Source organism: Coregonus clupeaformis, chromosome 8, assembly GCF_020615455.1.
Source record: "Coregonus clupeaformis isolate EN_2021a chromosome 8, ASM2061545v1, whole genome shotgun sequence".
NCBI classification, from domain to species: Eukaryota; Metazoa; Chordata; class Actinopteri; order Salmoniformes; family Salmonidae; genus Coregonus; species Coregonus clupeaformis.
In genome coordinates, this window is record NC_059199.1 from 35,731,338 (window position 1) to 35,753,343 (window position 22,006).

Consider the following 22,006-nt stretch of genomic DNA (forward strand, 5'->3'; position numbering starts at 1 on the left):
TTCTTGAAGATTAAAATTGGTCGATACCACCAAACCCCTTTTCCTAACCTTAACCTCAGTCTCCTAACCTGCTACGTTAATTATCTTAACCTGCTGCGTAAATTCTAAACTGCTACGAAAAAGTGCATTCCAGTCGTAGCTTTATCAAAATGGTGTGAAAATAGTGTTTCTCTGTTTTTTAGGTGGATAATGTTCACTTACATTATGAATGAGACTTATTGTACTCATTCTGACCTATGATATTTACATTTTAATTATTAAGCAGTTATTTTAATGAGCGGTTAACGACTACAAACAAAATAGGCTTAAAACCCTATATTAGATTGGTAAATTAAACCCCCCTTAAAAATAAGAGTTAGCAATTTTCATAGCGGAAGAATAACATATTTTCTGCCTAACTGAGCTGGGCGGGCAAACCATGGGTATTCAATTAAGCTTACTGGTTTCCTCAGCATCTTGTCCTGTGATGTCATTATGTGGGATAGGCCAGTGTTTGGCGTTGAAACGGGCAGTTGTGTTGGAGATAGAGAAATATGTGGGTGGCACTTTGATATTCAGCTCAGGAAGACGTGTCCAGTTACATGGAAGACATTGTTTGAGAGACCTCTTATGAATGCCTGTTTAAGGTCTACAGTGAGTCATGTTCCAACGATTATTTGTTTTTACAACTCATTATATTGAAGCTGTTCGATGCGAACATTGAATTGGAGCAGAGTAAAACAAATATTGGTAACTTAAGTGTAGGCTATCACTGAAAGGAAGGGAATTCCTAGTATAGGCTATACATGTTTGCATGCGTGGTAAATATCATTTTCATTTAGGGTATGTAGGCCTAATACAGCTAAAGCATAGGATACATTAGTCGATTTCAAACAAACATACCATCATGTTAGGAATATTAATAGTGTACACGTCATGGTTGCTTGCTTTCACATGTAGGCCTACGCATTATTCGAATAGTGTTGGGGTGTGTGTGATGATGATGAGAGGGTGTGGTGGGCAACATCTAATGCGAAAACAAAATAGATGTTAATACTTGCAAATTGCTTGAAATACAGGTTAAGAGAAATGGTTCACTTGATAACCACTATATAGCCAATAAAATAGACCGTGGCACGGTGCGTGAATGGTCTATTTATGACGAGGACCAGAAAGGTTAGATGGGGGGGAGGGGATCCACGATGCTACGTTTGGTACCCACTGAGGTGGTATTTCTTGGTTCTCGCATCACGCTTCCTCTTCAGTCGGTTGGGGTTACAGGGAGCCTATCCACGTTTGAGCAGCAGCAGCATCAACGCACTGTCATCCTGTGGACAAAATTCAAGCTGGGGATATAGTGAAAGCCATATCCATAATTACGGTGAGATGATGCTGTTACCTTTACTAAAATGAAACTCAGCTAATTAGTTATAATTAGCCTACATAGGCCTACCCCGTTGTTAGATTAATCTGGATGTGCGTGCCTCCCAAAAGATATTGCACACGGGCCACGATTTAGGAAGTGAAAGTCATTCGTGTTTTATTGAAATGTATTTATGCTTCGATGCAGACTCATATTGTGGATATTTCTTATAGACTATTTAACGTGACAGTATCCTATCTAACATTAGATACAAGTCATCCCTCAACCCTGCGTAAAAACGCAGTCACGACAATTCCATATATCTTCAAATGAAGAGATTGGAACTGCGTTTGGTTTTAAATCCTTTATTTGACCGAAAATATGTTGAATATTGAATTTAGATAATTAAACAATTGAGCTAATTGCTTTAGTTCAGTTATAAAATACTGTTTTTGTTGTACTGCATTAAATATTGAATTATTGGCTACTCCGAAATAAATTATATTGCTAGCATACTATCCTAATTTCGCAGTCGTATCGCGCGTGAATGGAGACATTTGTTATAATTTTGCCATTGTCCTTCACATAGGCGATTCATCGTGATTGTGTTGGCGAGAGGGATGGTAAGGGGTGATTCCATGTCGACTGAATGCCAACCGTCCGTAATGCATGTTATTGGCAGACCATTTCTGACATAATAAACGGACATGTGTGACCATCATCTTGAGGTCGAATGAAAGCCGCCCTACTTTTGGCAAGACGTGCATGCTTTATCTATAACGACCTTGTCTCAGACAGGCGCCATTTGTTGCTGATGCTCAACGGGTTTACTATTTCCCTTAACAAATACATATTTCCTTAACCATTAAAATAAACATGCCTGCACACACCAATTAGCATAGATATAGTGTCTGCAGATTTAGATTTTTTGGAGAACATGGTCACAGCTTGCCCAGTGACACGTGCCCCCTCAGGTTTGTAAAAAATAAATTATTTTTTATTTAAATTTTTTTCGCTGTAATACTACTAGCCACTTACCAATTTTATGAAGTTGGCTTTATCTAGCCCAGATAGGTTCCCAATCTCTCATAACTAGCTGCCAAGAAGCCATTGCAGGCAATATATCAAGTTAGAGTAGCTAGCTTGTCTAACTATCTTAGCTGGTATGCCTGCTGGCAAGGTTGGTAGACTTTGGAAAAGCAAGCAATAACTAAATAAGACTCACCCAGGCTACCCATTGAACTCGTCAAGGGGACATTGGACTGTTGGACTGACAGTCACAGGGCCTCTGGTTCAGGTCCTGGTCGGGGCTACCCCCTTGAATTTGTCACATATTTTATACCTTTATTTAACTAGGCAAGTCAGTTAAGAACAAATTCTTATTTACAATGACGGCCTACACCGGCCAAACCCAGACGACGCTGGGCCAATTGTGCGCCGCCCTATGGGACTCCCAATCACGGCCGGTTGTGATACAGCCTGGAATCGAACCAGGGGGTCTGAAATGATGCCTCAAGCACTGAGATGCAGTGCCTTAGACCACTGCGCCACTCGGGAGCCCAGTGCAGCAATTAAGAGTGTTCTATGGCGTGAGGGAATCGCTAGAGTAAAGTACTGGGACGCCAGGAGAGCGGGGTTTGCATTTTAGGACCAACATGTATTAAAGTGAGTCTTGTCCCCATCTCTGACCCCACATGTGTAACCGTGTGGACGTTACTGACTAAAATATAGCATATCTGGTGTGTGTATTTACAACGACAGTTTTTCTAAATAGATGAATGTGTTGTCATTGCTGTACCCAGTTTCATCCTCACTCTTGCTGCTTTTGGCAGGCACCTCTTAGTCTAATGGGTCACCCAGTGGCCCTTTAATCATTTTGTCTGCCACCCTGTTGTCAGGAAGGAATCCCCTGAAGAATGCTCTTGCTCTCACTTTCACTCTCGCTCTCACTCTCTCTCTCTCAATTTCTATCTCCTTTTTTCTCAATTTCTCTCTTCCATTCTGTCTGTGGATTGTATTGTGTCCTGTCTCACTTCCTTTGCTTTCTTCCTTCCCCTCAGTATCACTCTCTGTTTCTCTCCCCTCCCATCTGATCACAGTCTCGAACCTCCCAAAGCTTTGAAATCAATCTGATTCTCTGAACACAGTCTCGATGCAAAAAGTTAATCCTCTCACTCCTGTGCTATTGTTTTCCCTTCATATAATCCCAACACATGACATGAAAGGATTAATAATCCTCATTTGCCAGTTAAAGCAGTCACCGCTTTAAACACCCCAATATGGCATTCTAGGTAAAGAAGAGCATTAGAGCTTATCTCTAGTCCTTGTCAAAGATTAAGTGGGCAGCTGTTTCAACAAAATACATATAGTTACTGGGTGTCAGCCTTGTACAATGGGCTTTTGGTATTTTGCTGTCAAGGAAAATGTGGCCACTTCCATAGATTGAGATAATAATTAATTGTAAAAAGCAGAAAGATCAAATCACAAGGACATACAGCCCATCCCCCTGGGCAGTCAGTTCGAAACTTTGAATTTGAAGCTCAGTTACATTTTGACCCACCCATTTGATTCTGTAAAAAATGTAGATTCTTGTATCAACACATCTCTTCATCATTGTCTTACAAAATCCAATGCTATACTAATAAATGCTATATTTATTTGTTTCACATTTACAGAAAGAGACCATTGTAGGTTTACCGCTTTGATAGGCAGACGTACTGTAGATAAAATGCTCCCAAACAATATTGTTATCGGTGATGTTGATTGTATCAAAATATTCCCACCTTCTCTAATGGTGGCAACCATTTAAAATCTGACTTTGCTGTAGTCAGGTTTTTGGGGAACAGGAAACTAGCTCTCATTGCATATAGTATATGGCTTACAAATGTTAGATAATGTGATGTGTTGTGGTGCCTATACACGCCTGCATCTTAACATGTGAGAGAGGCAATTTTCAAATAAAGCAGTATAAGTCAAAAGCAACATTATTTGTGCATTGCAATAATGCACACTTGGATGTATACTCTTACTTTCTATTATTTCAAATGCCCTTTCCATACGTTTGGAAAAATATTGTTTTTGACTTATCCATGAATCCACAGTCCACAAGGAATAGCTGCTACCCTTCTCAGTTTGTCCCTGCTATAGTTTCCCTGGTGTTGAGTTGTTATCAGATGGACACCAGAAACAAAATGTCAACAGGAGAACAGTAAGCTATTACTAATCAGTTTAGAGAGTGAAAATTGAGATAAGATGCTCCTTGGCAACTGCTTAGAAATACGCTCCCCCTAGCAACAGGAACGGGCACTGTGCTCACTCATTTATTTAGCATTATAGAGATGGAATGCTACTTGAAGGGGCAATCTGGGATAAAAAAACAACAACAAATTGCTACCCCGCCACTTGTTTTGATAAAGAGCTGAGGGATGGAGCTATGGATGCAAGGACTCCATTAGATCACAATTATGGTTTCAAACATGTTTTGAAACTACAGTATTTGTTTACAATTATATTGACTCCAACCCTGATTCTGAAGTATGGTCCATGTGACTAACAATGTGTTTGCGCTTTCCCTCTGTAGAGGAGCTGTCCATCACAGAGCGGGCCCTGTGATACAATCAAGCTCAACTCTCCACCACCCTGTTGAGGGTAAACTGGAACACTACACGACATAAACACTCCCCAGAGATTCCTTAGCTCCAACCTACTTTTCAGGTGATAAACCCCTGCCTTTGAGATTCCTCGACCCTTCAATAATGGAGGACGGCTACCAGAACAAGACAGCCTTTATAAAGGGTGCCAAAGACATTGCCAAAGAGGTCAAGCGCCAGGCGGCCAAGAAAGTGGGCCGCGGTGTGGACAAGATGACCGACGAGTACAGCAAACGCTCCTATGCCCGCTTTGAGGAAGACGACGACGATGACTACCCTGGAGTGCCTGGGGGGCAGGACGGTGGCTACTACCGGGGCGACAGCCAGGCAGCCAATGACGATGAAGGTGGCCACAGCGACTCCACAGAGGGCCACGACGAAGACGACGAGATCTACGAGGGCGAGTACCAGGGCATTCCTCGCACTGATTCGGGCAAGGCTGCTGACGGCCTAGCAGGGGGAGATGGGCAGCAGTTCAGGGACATGGCACAGTTGGAGGGGGAGCGGCGGAAGGACCAAGAAGAGCTAGCCCAGCAGTACGAGACCATCCTGCAGGAGTGCGGCCATGGGAAGTTCCAGTGGACCCTCTACTTTGTGCTGGGGCTGGCCCTCATGGCGGATGGTGTGGAGATCTTTGTGGTGGGCTTTGTGCTCCCCAGTGCTGAGAAGGATATGTGTCTGTCAGAGGAAAGCAAGGGCATGTTGGGTAAGTGTGACCCTTAAACTGTGTATTTTTCATTGATTTTATTGATTTACATGCTAGGTAAGTGAGCCCTTAAATTTTTTGGAGCATGTTGGATACTGTTTTTCTCCGATCAAATGTCAAATGTGGGGGGTTTTATCGGCCCCAATGCAAATTCAATGAAACCCTGTCGTTCTGCTGTAAATTCACATCTTATGTCTTTGATAGACAATCAAATTATGCTCTACAGCTTGCTTTGATCTTGTCTCTCCGACACATCTATGTCTGTCTCCTGACACGTTCCCTCCTCTTCCGCTGACGCAGAGAGTTCATTCTCACATAAAGGGGAAAACCATCTATAAATAGCCTCCTCCATCCCACACCTCCCCCTTTCACTACCCCTGAGCTTTGTGTGTGTGTGTGTGTGTATATCTGTCTGTTTGTGTGTCTGTGAGTGTGTGACGGTGTCAGCCCACACACACATCTAACTGCATGTTTACACAATGCCATTGGCAGCAAGCACAAATGCAAGTTTTTTTTTTTTTTTTTTTTACATTGCAAGACAGTCATGTATGTGAGTTTTGATAACAAAGTATCAAGATGCGAGGGATTTACCGTAGAACGTGGTGGATTTTTTAAAATTCACATCAGAGACGATACAAAAACAAAACACACATGGGTCGTTCCATGTCATTTCAGCAAGCCATGACAACCACCATCTCAGATTGTTCTGAAATCGTTTCTGTAGTTTGATTAAGCTAATTGATTGCACCCAAATTGGCCATTTTAATTTATAGGATTCATATAATATAAACTTTTGACCATTTATTTAGATTCCTCATGTCTAACTCGTTGTTAGAAAAAAGTTTGGTCCAAATCGGATGTTAGTTACTATATTTATTAAATATTATATGAATCCTATAAATTAATTAAATGGCCAATTTGCGTGCATTCAATTAGCTTAACATCTCAGAGGTCAAATTATATTTCAACAAAATAACGTTGCAGGAATGCTAATCTTATCAGTTTCTAAACAGAAACGATTTCAGAGCTGTCAGTGTAGCTGTAGGTGGGTGTGGTGGTGGAATCAGGCGCAGGACGCACAAAGTAAGTCCAAAAGACTTTAGTTGTTGCAAACAAAACACAGCACGAAAACAAATGCCCAGAGGCGAGAAACTCCGCACGCAGGCGAAATAAAGCGGGCGCACAAGATACGCGCAACAAAATACTCCAATAAACAGAAATGGAGAGCAGCTCAACCGAGCAAACTGTATAATCAATAGCTAAACGCACGACAGTGAAAAACAATCACACACAACACTAGACAAACACAACGAGAACTTATAGGACACTAATTACACTAAACGATAACAGGTGTACAACAATCAGACAAAAGCAAACGAACATAGAAACATGCAACGGTGGCAGCTAGTATTCCGGAGACGACGAACGCCGAAGCCTGCCCGAGCAAGGAAGAGAGGCAGCCTCGGCCGAAACCGTGACAAGAGCAATCTGAGATGGTGGGTGTCGAAATCCTCTTTCTTGTGCTTTATGAGGTGGAACGACCCACGTGTTATGCCGAAGTTTAACAAATAAAGCAGCTCTATGCACAGGTCTGACCGAAACATGTATCTCTCTCATTGTCTTTCTCCATCCTCTGCAGGTCTGATCGTTTATCTGGGAATGATGGTCGGGGCATTTGTGTGGGGTGGGCTCGCTGACCGGATCGGCCGACGGCAGTCCCTTCTTATCTGTCTCTCCATCAACAGCGTATTCTCCTTCTTCTCCTCCTTTGTTCAGGGTTACAGCACCTTTCTCTTCTGCCGACTACTTTCTGGTGTTGGGTAAGATTCTGAAAACTGATGGATGGTGAATGATAGATAGAGACAGAGTGACAAACAGACGCAGGTGGGCTTAAGGGCTTTTTTTATAGAGTTACAGTTCCTTCAGAAAGTATTCATACCCCTTGACTTTTTCCAAATGTTGTTGTGTTACAGCCTGAATTTAAAATGGATTAAATTGAGATTTTGTGTCACTGGCCTACACACAATAGCCCATAATGTCAAAGTGGAATTATGTTTTTAGACATTTTTTAAAACAAATTAATAGAAAATGAAAAGCTGAAATGTCTTGAGTCAATAAGTATTCAACCCCTTTGTTATTGCATGCCTCAATAAATTCAGGAGTAAACATTTTCTTAACAAGTCACATAAGTTGCATGGACGCAATAATAGTGTTTAGCATGATTTTTGAATGACTAACTCATCTCTGTACCCCACACATACAATTATCTGTAATGTCGCTCAGTCAAGCAGTGAATTCCAAACACAGATTCAACCACAAAGACCAGAGAGGTTTTTCAATGCCTCGCAAAGAAGGGCACCTATTGGTAGATGGGTAAAAAAAAGTAGACATTGAATATCCCTTTGAGCATGGTACAGTTATTAATTACACTTTGGATGGTGTATCAATACACCCTGTCACTACAAAGATACAGGTGTCCTTCCTAACTCAGTTGCCGAAGAGTTAGGAAACCGCTCAGGAATTTCACCATGAGACCGATGGTGACTTTAAAACAGTTACAGAGTTTAAAGGCTGTGATAGCAGAAAACTGAGGATGGATCAACAACATTGTAGCTACTCCACAATACTAACCTAAATGACAGAGTGAAAAGAAGGAAGCCTGTACAGAATAAAAATATTTAAAAACATGCATCCTGTTTGCAATATGGCGCTAAAGTAAAACTGCAAAAAATGTGGCAAAGAAATGAACTTTATGTCCTGAATACAAAGTGTTATGTTTGGGGCAAATCCAACACAACACATCACTGAGTATCACTCTTCATATTTTGAAGCATGGTAGTGGCTGCATCATGTTATGGGTATGCTTGTTTTTTTGGATAAAAATAAACAGAATAGAGCTAAGCACAGGCAAAATCCTAGAGGAAAAGCTGCTTCAATCTGATTTCCTACAAACACTGGGAGACACATTCACCTTTCAGCAGGACAATAACCTAAAACACAAGGACAGCTATACACTGGAGTTGCTTACCAAGATTACATTGAATGTTCCTGAGTTGCATAGTTACAGTTTCGGCTTGAAAATCTATGGCAAGACTTGAAAATGTCTAGCAATGATCAACAACCAACTTGACAGAGCTTGAAGAATTTTTAAAAGAATAACTTGCAAATATCATATAATCCAGGTTTGCAAACTCTTAGAGATTTACCCAGAAAGAATGAGCTATAATCGCTGCCAAAGGTGATTCTAACATGTATTGACTCAGGGGTGTGAATACTTATGTAAATTAGATATTTCTGTTTCATTTTCTCAAAATTTGCAAACATGTCTAAAAACATGTTTTCACTTTGTCATTATGGGGCATTGTGTATACAGTGAGGGGAAAAATTATTTGATCCCCTGCTGATTTTGTACGTTTGCCCACTGACAAAGAAATGATCAGTCTATAATTTTAATGGTAAGTTTATTTGAACAGTGAGAGACAGAATAACAACAAAAAAATCAAGAAAAACGTATGTCAAGAATGTTATAAATTGATTTGCATTTTAATGAGGGAAATAAGTATTTGACCCCCTCTCAATCAGAAAAATGTCTGGCTCTCAGGTGTCTTTATACAGGAACGTAGCTGAGATTAGAGCACACTCTTAAAGGGAGTGCTCCTAATCTCAGCTTGTTACCTGTATAAAAGACACCTGTCCACAGAAGCAATCAATCAATCAGATTCCAAACTCTCCACCTTGGCCAAGACCAAAGAGCTCTCCAAGGATGTCAGGGACAAGATTGTAGACCTACACAAGGCTGGAATGGGCTACAAGACCATTGCCAAGCAGCTTGGTGAGAAGGTGACAACAGTTGGTGCGATTATTCGCAAATGGAAGAAACACAAAAGAACTGTCAATCTCCCTCAGCCTGGGGCTCCATGCAAGATCTCACCTCGTGGAGTTGCAATGATCATGAGAACGGTGAGGAATCAGCCCAGAACTACACAGGAGGATCTTGTCAATGATCTCAAGGCAGCTGGAACCACAGTCACCAAGAAAACAATTGGTAACACACTACGCCGTAAAGGACTGAAATCCTGCAGCGCCCGCAAGGTCCCCCTGCTCAAGAAAGCACATATACATGCCCGTCTGAAGTTTTCCAGTGAACATCTGAATGATTCAGTGGAGAACTGGGTGAAAGTGTTGTGGTCAGATGAGACCAAAATTGAGCTCTTTGGCATCAACTCAACTCGCCGTGTTTGGAGGAGGAGGAATGCTGCCTATGACCCCAAGAACACCATCCCCACCGTAAAACATGGAGGTGGAAACATTATGCTTTGGGGGTGTTTTTCTGCTAAGGGGACAGGACAACTTCACCGCATCAAAGGGACGATGGACGGGGCCATGTACCGTCAAATCTTGGGTGAGAACCTTCCCTCAGCCAGGGCATTGAAAATGGGTCGTGGATGGGTATTCCAGCATGACAATGACCCAAAACACACGGCCAAGGCAACAAAGGAGTGGCTCAAGAAGAAGCACATTAAGGTCCTGGAGTGGCCTAGCCAGTCTCCAGACCTTAATTCCATAGAACATCTGTGGAGAGAGCTGAAGGTTTGAGTTGCCAAACATCAGCCTTGAAACCTTAATGACTTTGAGAAGATCTGCAAAGAGGAGTGGGACAAAATGGGCACGACAAAGCCTATCTGTATCACAGGCTGTATCACAACAAAATGTGGAATAAGTCAAGGGGTATGAGTACTTTCTGAAGTCGCTGTTTATAATTAGGAGAGTTAGATTTTCTTGGCTTTAATGCTAAGAATGACCTTTCATCCAAATAGCACCCTCTCGAAGCTATATAGCACTCCTACCACCAAATATTCTCTTCAAGTTTGATTTAATTTAACCTCCAGTGGTTTGTGTCTCTGTGCAAATCCTTGCAGGATCGGTGGTTCCATCCCCATTGTGTTCTCCTACTACTCAGAGTTTCTGGCCCAGGAGAAACGTGGGGAGCACCTCAGTTGGCTCTGCATGTTCTGGATGATTGGTGGCATCTATGCCTCAGCCATGGCATGGGCCATCATCCCACACTATGGTGAGTAGCCTATGGCAGGAATTCAATCATCACGGATATGGCCCCAAAAGCACTCGAAATGTCTTACCACAAAGTTGTATCTAGTGGTTACGCAGGGTTACAGTTTGTGCTTCATCCCATTTCTCTCTCTCTGCTCCTCGCCTCCCAGGCTGGAGTTTCCAGATGGGGTCAGCGTACCAGTTCCACAGCTGGCGTGTGTTCGTCCTGGTGTGTGCATTTCCCTCTGTTGCGGCTATTGCTTCTCTCACCACCATGCCAGAAAGCCCTCGCTTCTTCTTAGAGGTAAGCAGGGGTCGCTTTCTCATAAATCCATATAGAAGCAGTTTACCCAAGTCCAAATCTAACCTCAATCATTTGAAGCCTTATATATCATTACCTGAGTTGGCTATTGAACAGCAGTAAATATAGCAGATTATACCTTTAAAGGTACAATCTGGGATTTTGTTAATTTAGTATTTTCAATTCTTCAGATTCTTCAGATTTACAGTGCATTTGGAAAGGATTCCGACCCCTTGTCTTTTTCCACATTTTGTTACGTTACAGCCTTATTCTAAAATGGATTAAATAAAAAAAATTCCTCATCAATCTACACACAATACCCCATAATGGCAAAGAAATAACAGGTTTATACACATTTTCGCAAATTTATAAAAAAAATAAAAAAATCTTATTTACATAACTATTCAGACCCTTTGCTATGAGACTCGAAATTGAGATCAGGTGCATCCTGTTTCCATTGATCATCCTTGAGACGTTTCTACATCTTGATTGGAGTCCACCTGTGGTAAACTCAATTGATTGGACATGATTTGGAAAGGCACACACCTGTCTATATAAGGTCCCACAGTTGACAGTGCATGTCAGAGCAAAAACCAAGCCATGAGGTCGAAGGAATTGTCCGTAGGATTTTGTTGAGGCACAGATCTGAGGAAGGGTACCAAAAAATGTCTGCAGCATTGAAGGTCCCCAAGAACACAGTGGCCTCCATCATTCTTAAATGGAAGAAGTTTGGAACCACCAAGACTCTTCCTAGAGCTGGCCGCCCGGCCAAACTGAGCAATCAGGGGAGAAGGGCCTTGGTCAGGGAGGTGACCAAGAACCCGATGGTCACACTGACAGAGCTCCAAAGTTCCTCTGTGGAGATGGGAGAACCTCCCAGAAGGACAACCATCACTGCAGCACTCCACTAATCAGGCCTTTATGGTAGAGTGGCCAGAAGGAAACCACTTCTCAGTAAAAGGCACATGACAGCTTGCTTGGAGATTGCCAAAAGGCACCTAAAGGACTTTCAGAAACAAGATTCTCTGGTCTGATGAAACCAAGATTGAACTCTTTGGCCTGAATGCCAAGAGTCACGTCTGGAGGAAACCTGCCACCATCCCTACGGTGAAGCATGGTGGTGGCAGCATCATGCTGTGGGGATGTTTTTCAGCGGCAGGGACTGGGAGACTAGTCAAGATCGAGGGAAATATGAACGGAGCAAAGTACAGAGAGATCCTTAATGAAAACCTGCTCCAGAGCGAACAAGACCTCAGACTGGGGCGAAGGTTCACCTTCCAACAGGACAACGACCCTAAGCACACAGCCAAGACAACGCAGGAGTGGCTTCGGGACAAGTCTCTGAATGTCCTTGAGTGGCCTAACCAGAGCCTGGACTTGAACCCAATCGAACATCTCTGGAGAGACCTGAAAAAAGCTGTGCAGTGACGCTCCCCATCCAACCTGACAGAGCTTGAGAGGATCTGCAGAGAATAATGGGAGAAACTCCCCAAATACAGGTCTGCCAAGCTTGTAGCGTCATACCCAAGAAGACTCGAGGCTGTAAATGCGGCCTAAGGTGCTTCAACAAAGTACTGAGTAAACGGTCTGAATACTTACGTAAATTTAATATTTCCAAATCAAATATTATTTGCCACAAGCGCCGAATACAACGGGTGTAGACATTACCGTGAAATGCTTACTTACAGCCCTTAACCAACAATGCATTTATTTCTTAATAAAACATTTAAATAACAACAACAAAAAAGTGTTGAGAAAAAAAGAGCAAAAATAAAATAGCAGTAGGGAGGCTATATACAGGGGGGTACCGGTGCAGAGTCAATGTGTGGGGGCACCGGCTAGTTGAGGTAGTTGACGTAATATGTACATGTGGGTAGAGTTAAAGTGACTATGCATAAATAATTAACAGAGTAGCAGCAGTGTAAAAAGATGGGGTGGGGGTGCAAGTAGTCCGGGTAGCCATGATTAGCTGTTCAGGAGTCTTATGGCTTGGGGGTAGAAGCTGTTGATGGCAGGAAGCTTGGCCCCAGTGATGTACTGGGCCGTACGCACTACCCTCTGTAGTGCCTTGCGATCGGAGGCCGAGCAGTTGCCATACCAGGCGGTGATGCAACCAGTCAGGATGCTCTCGATGGTGCAGCTGTAGAACCTTTTGAGGATCTGAGGTCCCATGCCAAATCTTTTCAGTCTCCTGAGGGGGAATAGGCTTTGTCGTGCCCTCTTCACGACTGTCTTGGTGTGTTTGGACCATGATAGTTCATTGGTGATGTGGACACCAAGGAACTTGAAGCTCTCAACCTGTTCCACTACAGCCCCGTCGATGAGAATGGGGGCGTCCTCTTTTTTTTCCTGTAGTCCACAATCATCTCCTTTGTCTTGGTCACGTTGAGGGAGAGGTTGTTATGCTGGCACCACACGGCCAGGTCTCTGACCTCCTCCCTATAGGCTGTCTCATCGTTGTTGGTGATCAGGCCTACCACTGTTGCGTCATCGGCAAACTTAATGATGGTGTTGGAGTCGTGCCTGGCCATGCAGTCATGGGTGAACAGGGAGTACAGGAGGGGACTGAGCACGCACCCCTGAGGGGCCCCCCGTGTTGAGCATCAGCGTGGCAGATGTGTTTTTACCTACCCTTACCACCTGGGGGCAGCCCGTTAGGAAGTCCAGGATCCAGTTGCAGAGGGAGGTGTTTAGTCCCAGGATCCTTAGCTTAGTGATGAGCTTTGAGGGCACTATGGTGTTGAACGCTGAGCTGTAGTCAATGAATAGCATTCTCACGTAGGTGTTCCTCTTGTCCAGGTGGGAAAGGGCAGTGTGGAGTGCAATAAAGATTGCATCATCTGTGGATCTGTTGGGGCGGTATGCAAATTGGAGTGGGTCTAGGGTTTCTGGGATAATGGTGTTGATGTGAGCCATGACCAGCCTTTCAAAGCACTTCATGGCTACAGACGTCAGTGCTACGGGTCGGTAGTCATTTAGACAGGTTATCTTAGTGTCCTTGGTCACGGGGACTATGGTGGTCTGCTTGAAACATGTTGGTATTACAGACGTGAAGACACTTGCCAGTTACCACTTGCCAGTTGGTCAGCACATGCTCGGAGTACACGTCCTGGTAATCCGTCTGGCCCGCGGCCTTGTGAATGTTGACCTGCTTAAAAGTCTTACTCACATCGGCTATGGAGAGCGTGATCACATAGTCATCCGGAACAGCTGGTGCTCTCATGCATGCTTCGGTGTTGCTTGCCTCGAAGTGAGCATAGAAGTGGTTTAGCTCGTCTGGTAGGCTTGTGTCACTTTGTAGTCTGTAATAGTTTTCAAGCCCTGCCACGTCCGACAAGCGTAAGAGCCGGGGTTTATGTTTGTTTTTTGCAAAGATTTCTATAAACCTGTTTTTGCTTTGTCAATATGGGGTCTTGTGTGTAGATTGATGAGGGGAAAAAACTATTTAATCCATTGTAGAATAAGGCTGTAACATAACAAAATGTGGAAAAAGTCAAGGGGTCTGAATACTTTCCGAATTCACTGTACACATTGATTCTTGAGCTTAGCACAACTGTCTTACTCTAGTAGCATAATCCAAAATATAAGGTTTTATTACAAATTCATGGAAATTATATTAAGGCACATTACAGTACACCATTAGACACTTCACATGGACATAATGTGTCACAATACTCGTAATGTGTTTAAACTGCAAGTGTTTTTGATGAAGTATGCAATCATTTCCCAACAGAACGGCAAACACGACGAAGGCTGGATGATTCTGAAACAAGTTCACGACACCAACATGAGAGCAAAGGGACACCCAGAGAAGGTGTTTTCTGTGAGTATTTCTGAGACAAAGATGTAAAGTCTTTGAATTGAAGGTTTCTTCTGCAAAAAGTGTTTATGAAGTTGTATTGTCCTGTCTTAGCTGTTTGTTTTTGTGTAACCTCGTCCCCAGGCTGGAAGGTCTGATGAGACTCTTATTTGTCTAATGCGTATGCTAGGCATACTATGTTTTGTTAGTTATTTTTTTTAATGGAGTTCTTCTGATGTCATCTAATGTATACATGTACTGCATACAAATGAGTTGAAAATGGAAGGTCTTATTTTTCCCAGGTCACCACCATCAAGACTGTAAAGCAGATGGATGAGCTGGTGGACATGGGAGGAGAAATATCAACTTTGCGACGCTATAAATTGAAGCTGACCAGCCTATTCCAACAGGTAAGCATCGTTTAAGATCCCTATAAAGGTATGAGAATATGATTATTTTATGTGTATATATGTTATATTTTATACAGTATATGTTAATTTACTGTATGCATGAGACTGCGTAGATTATGTGCGCCACTTAGCAGACGCTTTTATCCAAAACGCCAAAGCCAGTGCAAGTGGGTTTTATAGTGGGTTTTTGTGTTTTTAAACCGTGTCAGCAGTAAAACCTAGGTGCATATCTTAGTAATTTTCTGTGGGTTGCTATAGGTGCGGAGTAACTTCTTGGCCATCTTCAATCCAGAATACAGAAGGACCACCTTCATGATGATGGCTGTCTGGTTTACCATGTCGTTCAGGTAACAGAACCAGGGCCATGACCATAGCTGTTATCAGCGGCGTGTGCACAAACTGGTTATTTTCTGATCAATCAAAAAGCTCAAGAAATGTTTTGTCACATCAAATCTAAAAAGGTTATTTAAAAAATGGTGTCTTCTGCCATCTTAACAGACTGGCCATTGAGGTTCAAATCAAATCAAATCAAATTGTATTGGCCACATGCGCCGAATACAACAGGTGCAGACATTACAGTGAAATGCTTACTTACAGCCCTTAACCAACAGTGCATTTATTTTTAATAAAAAAGTAGAATAAAACAAAAAAGTGTTGAGAAAAAAAAGAGCAGAAGTGAAATAAAATAACAGTAGGGAGGCTATATATACAGGGGGGTACCGGTGCAGAGTCAATGTGCGGGGGCACCGGCTAGTTGAGGTAGTTGGAGTAATATGTACATGTGGGTAGAGTTAAAGTGACTATGCATAAATAATTAACAGAGTAGCAGCAGCGTAAAAAGATGGGGGTGGGGGGGGGCAGTGCAAATAGTCCGGGTAGCCATGATTAGCTGTTCAGGAGTCTTATGGCTTGGGGTTAGAAGCTGTTAAGAAGTCTTTTGGACCTAGACTTGGCACTCCGGTACGGCTTGCCGTGCGGTAGCAGAGAGAACAGTCTATGACTAGGGTGGCTGGAGTCTTTGACAATTTTGAGGGCCTTCCTCTGACACCGCCTGGTATAGAGGTCCTGGATGGCAGGAAGCTTGGCCCCAGTGATGTACTGGGCCGTACGCAATATCCTCTGTAGTGCCTTGCGGTCGGAGACCAAGCAGTTGCCATACCAGGCGGTGATGCAACCAGTCAGGATGCTCTCGATGGTGCAGCAGTATAATTTTTTGAGGATCTGAGGACCCATGCCAAATCTTTTCAGTCTCCTGAGGGGGAATAGGCTTTGTTGTGCCCTCTTCACGACTGTCTTGGTGTGTTTGGACCGTGATAGTTCGTTGGTGATGTGGACACCAAGGAACTTGAAGCTCTCAACCTGTTCCACTACAGCCCCGTCGATGAGAATGGGGTGTGCTCAGTCCTATTTTTTTTCCTGTAGTCCACAATCATCTCCTTTGTCTTGGTCACGTTGAGGGAGAGGTTGTTATTGAGGTTCATATTTATCTCAACTGATTTCAACATAGTGAAAGTTTGGTTAAACTACATTTGTATTTTGCTTCTCCCCCAGCTACTATGGGCTGACAGTGTGGTTCCCTGACATGATCAAATACATTCAGAAGCAGGAATATGCCTCACGCACCAAGTTCTTCACCAAGGAGCGAGTGGAGCATGTCACTTTTAACTTTACCTTGGAGAACCAAGTGCACCGCCAAGGACAGTACTTCAACGACAAGTCAGTCCTCATTATATTACACAGAACTTTGTGAATTTGCAAAATGCCATTCTGTATTTAATCAGGAATGGTTAATTGTGCTGGTCTTAATTTCACAACTATGCAATGGACACTAATTGGTAGTCAACTCTAATAAAGCTGGGCCGTTAAATACAAGGTCTTTCTTACTTTTCAATTGTCTGCTAGGTTCATCAACCTTAAGATGAAGTCCATGGTGTTTGAGGACTCAGTTTTTGAGGAGTGCTACTTCGAGGACATCACCTCTAGCAGAAGCTTCTTCAGAAACTGCACCTTTGTCTCAACCCTCTTTTACAATACAGGTAAAGTCTCTCCCAAAACAAGAAGCATAAACAATATAGAGTAGAGCTTACAATAGTTATGAGCTCAGTCCATGTCTAGCATTGAACAGGGCAGTATCCTACCCTTGGTCCCTTCTTGACAACTCTCTTGCTTTCTTTTCTCTTGAAAGACTTCTTCCAGAACAGAATCATCAACAGCAAACTGGTAAACAGCACCTTCCTACACAACAAGGAAGGCTGTCTGCTGGACTTCACTGATGACAACAACGCATACATGATCTACTTTGTCAGTTTTCTGGGCACATTGGCTGTGTTACCCGGCAACATTGTGTCAGCCCTGCTGATGGACAAAATTGGGCGTCTGAGGATGTTGGGTATGTCAGGCCTTCATTAATGTGTTATTAATGCTTTATACAACACTCAAAGAAAATGTGCTTATTTTGAGATTATACATCTGATGATACATGAACCATGCAGGCCTTACTGCACCACAGTATTTCATGATTAGCCTACTACAGAAAGAGCCCTTATATTTGTCTGATTTTTTCCCCTCAATCTCTTTTCCTACACAGCGGGATCGAGTGTCATATCTTGTGTAAGCTGTTTCTTCCTGTCATTCGGCAGTACCGAGTCGGGAATGATCGCCCTCTTATGTCTCTTTGGCGGCATCAGCATAGCTTCCTGGAATGCCCTGGATGTGTTGACTGTAGAACTATACCCATCGGATAAAAGGCAAGCTCAGCTACCTCACATTTTGAAAGTGTTACAGCTCCTTCTTGCATAGTGAATAAAGGGGTATTTTATGCAATTGGATTTATTGAAAACATATTTAAGTTTTCATGTTAAGTTCTGAGAAGTTACCCTGCCAATTTCCACTGTTTTCTTTTCTTTAGGACCACTGCATTTGGCTTCTTAAATGCCCTTTGCAAGCTGGCTGCTGTCCTGGGCATAAGCATCTTCCAGTCCTTCGTAGGCATCACCAAGGCTGTGCCCATCTTGTTCGCTGCAGGCGCACTCGCTGCCGGCAGTTTCCTGGCTCTAAAGCTGCCTGAAACACGGGGCCAGGTGCTGCAGTAGCACAATTCACCACCAGAAGGCAGAAGAGTGTAGCTGCAGTGGCCACATTGCAACCAGGGCCCGACCAACCATACAATCTCAGCCCTTAGCAATCCAACATTGCTCATTAAACACCAAAAAACAGACTGTCATCAACAGTATCACAACAGTCCCAGATTACTGAGAAATTATGAGGATAGCATCATACTTAAAATGCTGATGTAACCCATTTAGCCAGCACAGACTAGCTGACATCTTCACCACAGCATAAAATAGCACATTGGGTTTGCTTCTCAGAGACCCTTCAGATTAGACTGAATATATTCCTGCCAACAAAGATACAAGTTTATAAACCACTGCCAAAGGATGTAAAGATACTGCTTGATAGCTACAATGCTTAATGGGGATAAATTGATCATAGATACTTCCCAACAAAAGAGATCAAACATCTAGACACCCTCAATTCATCCTAGCATCCATATCTGACCCTCATGCCATTCAAATAATCTGAGGTTACAGATGCCCTCCAATAGATTTCCTCCTGAAAATAGCTTTCACTTTAACTTAGCTTTCTACTGAAAAAGCAGAGCTCAAATGAATACTTGAATATTAAATTTATGTTTTTCAGCTTTGGCTGATTTATAATAGTGGTTAATCATACTTCAAAGCGTCTTGTCCTTTGTAATCTGAATGGACTTGATGAGTGAAAGCAGTATTATAGAAGCCCATTGGTTGATCAGCCTATTGCTTGCATCTTATATCCTGTGAGGAAGAGAGGACAGGATCATTGTCATTTAAATCTCTTATTGGCTTCCTCTGAAAGAGAATATTACACACAATATTTCCCTTGCCAGGTGACATGCACCAAGATCCCTGCTTCAAAATAATGATGTAGATTATTTGTTCAAACTTGGCATTGATACTAGTTATTTTATCATATAGAAAACAGACTGTACATGTGTGTTGAAGGTATATTGTAAGAATTGAAATTGAAATTTTAGTAATTTAGCCGACGCTCTTATCCAGAGCGACTTACAGTTAGTGAGTGCATACATTTTCATACTGGCCCCCCGTGGGAAACAAACCCACAACCCTGGCGTTGCAAGCGCCATGCTCTACCAACTGAGCTACAGGGGACATGACCAATAACTGGTAAATATTTTAGTTTATTTATTGATGGCAATTTGAAGGGATCGTTTTTAATTGATTTGCACACAAAACAGTTACTGTATATGCTTTTCTGCATCAGATTTACGTCAAGCAGGAAAATACTGTATATGTCTAAATAGTGTTATGTTGTGTATGTATGAGAGAGATGGAGAAAGAGTTACATCATATGTATCCTTCTGTATGGTTCTTGTAATTGGTTCTATGAGACCTCTGGGGCAGTCATTCATGTACATTGATCTACATTGATAAAGTGCATCATTATCATCTGGAACGCCAGACAAAGATGAGTAAATAAGATGACAACCTATTTAACACAGTGGAGATATCCTTTAATTTTGAAAATCTAGAATATTGTTACTTTAGAATAATTAATACATCAATGAGTCCAGGATTACAGCTCATGCTTCCTGCAAACATGCCCTCTGCTGTCTATGAAGGCATACAGAACATTACACGTAGGAGGACCGAAGTCAGCCCGTTCAGTCGCCAAACGATGCAATATTAATGAAGCACAAATTAATCCATATACACTGTTACAAAGCACATTGTCCTTCAGTCATACGGCTCATGGGAATAGAGCAACTAGTCACTCACAGATTCATTTGAAGGGCTCAATTAAATGCAAACTGTATTTTGTTTTTCCACCGTAGTATAAAACACTATTTTCCCTGTGATAAGTAATGTGCAAATGATTAACCCCCCCACACACAAAAAACTAAAATTCCCCTCAAAGCTCCTTTGTCTTTGTTGATTATTATGTGCTTACTTGTCACCATGTCCACGCCATCCCTTTTAATCTTTGTGTCACAAGTGTGGTGACAATCAGTGAGAGAGCTGATCTCTCCATTGCTCAACTGTAGTGTGAGTGTGATATCTGGCTGCAGGGAGATTGGGCTTGTTGAATGTGTGGCCTGTGGGATTTCTCTGTTGCTGTGTGCTTGGTACAAGAGCTGATGTGGTACTGGATTTATTTCTTCTAATCGGATCTCTTTAGTGTTGCGTATATCTGTATGTGACATCTAATGTTGTTTGTGTGTGCACATAACTACTATTTGTTCTGCTAGACCTAGTGTGTTTGAGTGAGTTTGCGAAAGATAAGTCTAAAACAATGTGTGTAGATTGAATTTGTGATCTATTTTGTGCTCTCTATGTATGTGTGTGTGTGTGCAAATGTGTGTGTGCATATTTGTGTGTATGTGTGCGTGTGTGTGTGCGAGTGCCAAATATTTTTCTACTTCAATTGTTCTGGTGTTTTCATCCCTAAGAACGAGCACAGGTCAATAGGGGCCATTATAACATATCTATGAACTAAAATGAACGATAGATATCTAGATCAATGTGATGTTCTTTATAGTGTCAGCCTTGTGGGCGCTCTTTTGCTGATTGGGCCTCCGCCAAACAAATGTTTTCCCCTGAAAACTGACATTTTGTCTCTGATTGCCTGACAGGTTCCATGGTAATCATGAGAAAAACACATTACTTTTGTTCAAAGCAAGTTCAAATTAAGTGTGTTACCAATTGGTTTTGGGGAGTGTCAAAATCCCAGCCATTATCCCTTTAGATAGATGCTTGTAGTTTCCAGCATAGGAATCTGGACTCTAGTTTTAGACCCATCAACTTTTAAACTTTTCTCTGTTCATATTTCTCTAAGATCAAAGGTCCCTGTGGCAGGCTTGTAGCCTTCACAATAAGCAGGATGTCAAGCATGCTTATGGTGTCTGATCTCTCTGGCTGTCCGTATGCCTGGTCTGTTTGTCCAAAGCAGGAGCTGCTTTTGTATTGCTGTTGTATGGTGAGACTTTGGGGTTTTATGTACAATATCAATTCTATGATCGCTTTTGATCAGAGTGGGATGACTTGGTGCAAGTTTAATCTGTGTTTTTTAAAGTAAGCTGTTGTTGGTAAGTCTTTGGTGATCCTGTTAAATGGTTGTACTTCTCTCTGCTTTCAGTGGGGTTTAAAGTTCTGGGTATTACTAGGAGAAAATAAATCAAAGCAATAAAAGGGACATCTTTCGCCCTTTCTTAGTGAACAGCCACAAGAATAGATGGGTTTCCATAATTAAGTATTTCAAAATGGCCGCCATGTTTTCATCAAAAGAGCGCCCTCAGTAAATTAAAGCTCATGTCCACTTAGATGAAACTGCCATTTTTTAAATGTTACTTAAAAATCTACGTGCTATCATTGTACTGTGTGTAGAAACTGTAGATGTTTGTACGTATTAGTATAAAATATGTGGACAAAAAAAGATCAAGGAAAACACTTTGACAATACTATCAACATAACAGAACACTATTGTATGTTGTCTTTGTTTTGTAAATTACCTTTTTTTTAAGAAACGTGAAAAAATTATTCAGTAATCACTCCCATGGGATGTTGACAAGGTGCTGTATGTATTTATTGTATGTGAGAATTGTTACTTATGCTGGGATTCACACTTGTGGGCCATTTCTCTATCCAGTTCTATGAATAAAATAAAAACTACTATGGTCATAAACACAAAGTATT

The 22,006-nt window shown here is 42.1% G+C and overlaps 1 protein-coding gene across 2 annotated transcripts; it reads left to right on the forward strand.

Annotated features, from left to right (window-relative positions):
- Positions 1–528: 528 nt before the first annotated feature.
- On the forward strand, positions 529–19,384 carry LOC121571969 (synaptic vesicle glycoprotein 2A-like). 2 transcript variants are annotated; one of them, XM_041883781.2, is made up of 13 exons: positions 529–633; positions 4,923–5,698; positions 7,338–7,518; positions 10,618–10,769; positions 10,918–11,051; positions 14,782–14,871; positions 15,150–15,257; positions 15,516–15,604; positions 16,809–16,973; positions 17,160–17,293; positions 17,443–17,646; positions 17,845–18,004; positions 18,166–19,384. In XM_041883781.2, exons 2-13 carry the CDS (start codon positions 5,098–5,100, stop codon positions 18,347–18,349), a joined length of 2,202 nt encoding a protein of 733 aa, XP_041739715.1. In that variant the 5' UTR covers positions 529–633; positions 4,923–5,097; the 3' UTR covers positions 18,350–19,384. The 2 variants fall into 2 exon arrangements, with proteins under 2 accessions (XP_041739715.1, XP_041739714.1); XM_041883780.2 differs by lacking the exon at positions 529–633 and adding an exon at positions 1,033–1,360.
- The last annotated feature ends 2,622 nt before the right edge of the window (positions 19,385–22,006 follow it).

Coding starts and splice junctions, on each gene's coding strand:
- LOC121571969 (XM_041883781.2), top strand. CDS start 5,098: ATGGAGGACGGCTACCAGAACAAGACAGCCTTTATAAAGGGTGCCAAA. Junction 5,699..7,337: donor GGAAAGCAAGGGCATGTTGG/GTAAGTGTGACC, acceptor CATCCTCTGCAG/GTCTGATCGTTTATCTGGGA. Junction 11,052..14,781: donor GCCCTCGCTTCTTCTTAGAG/GTAAGCAGGGGT, acceptor ATTTCCCAACAG/AACGGCAAACACGACGAAGG.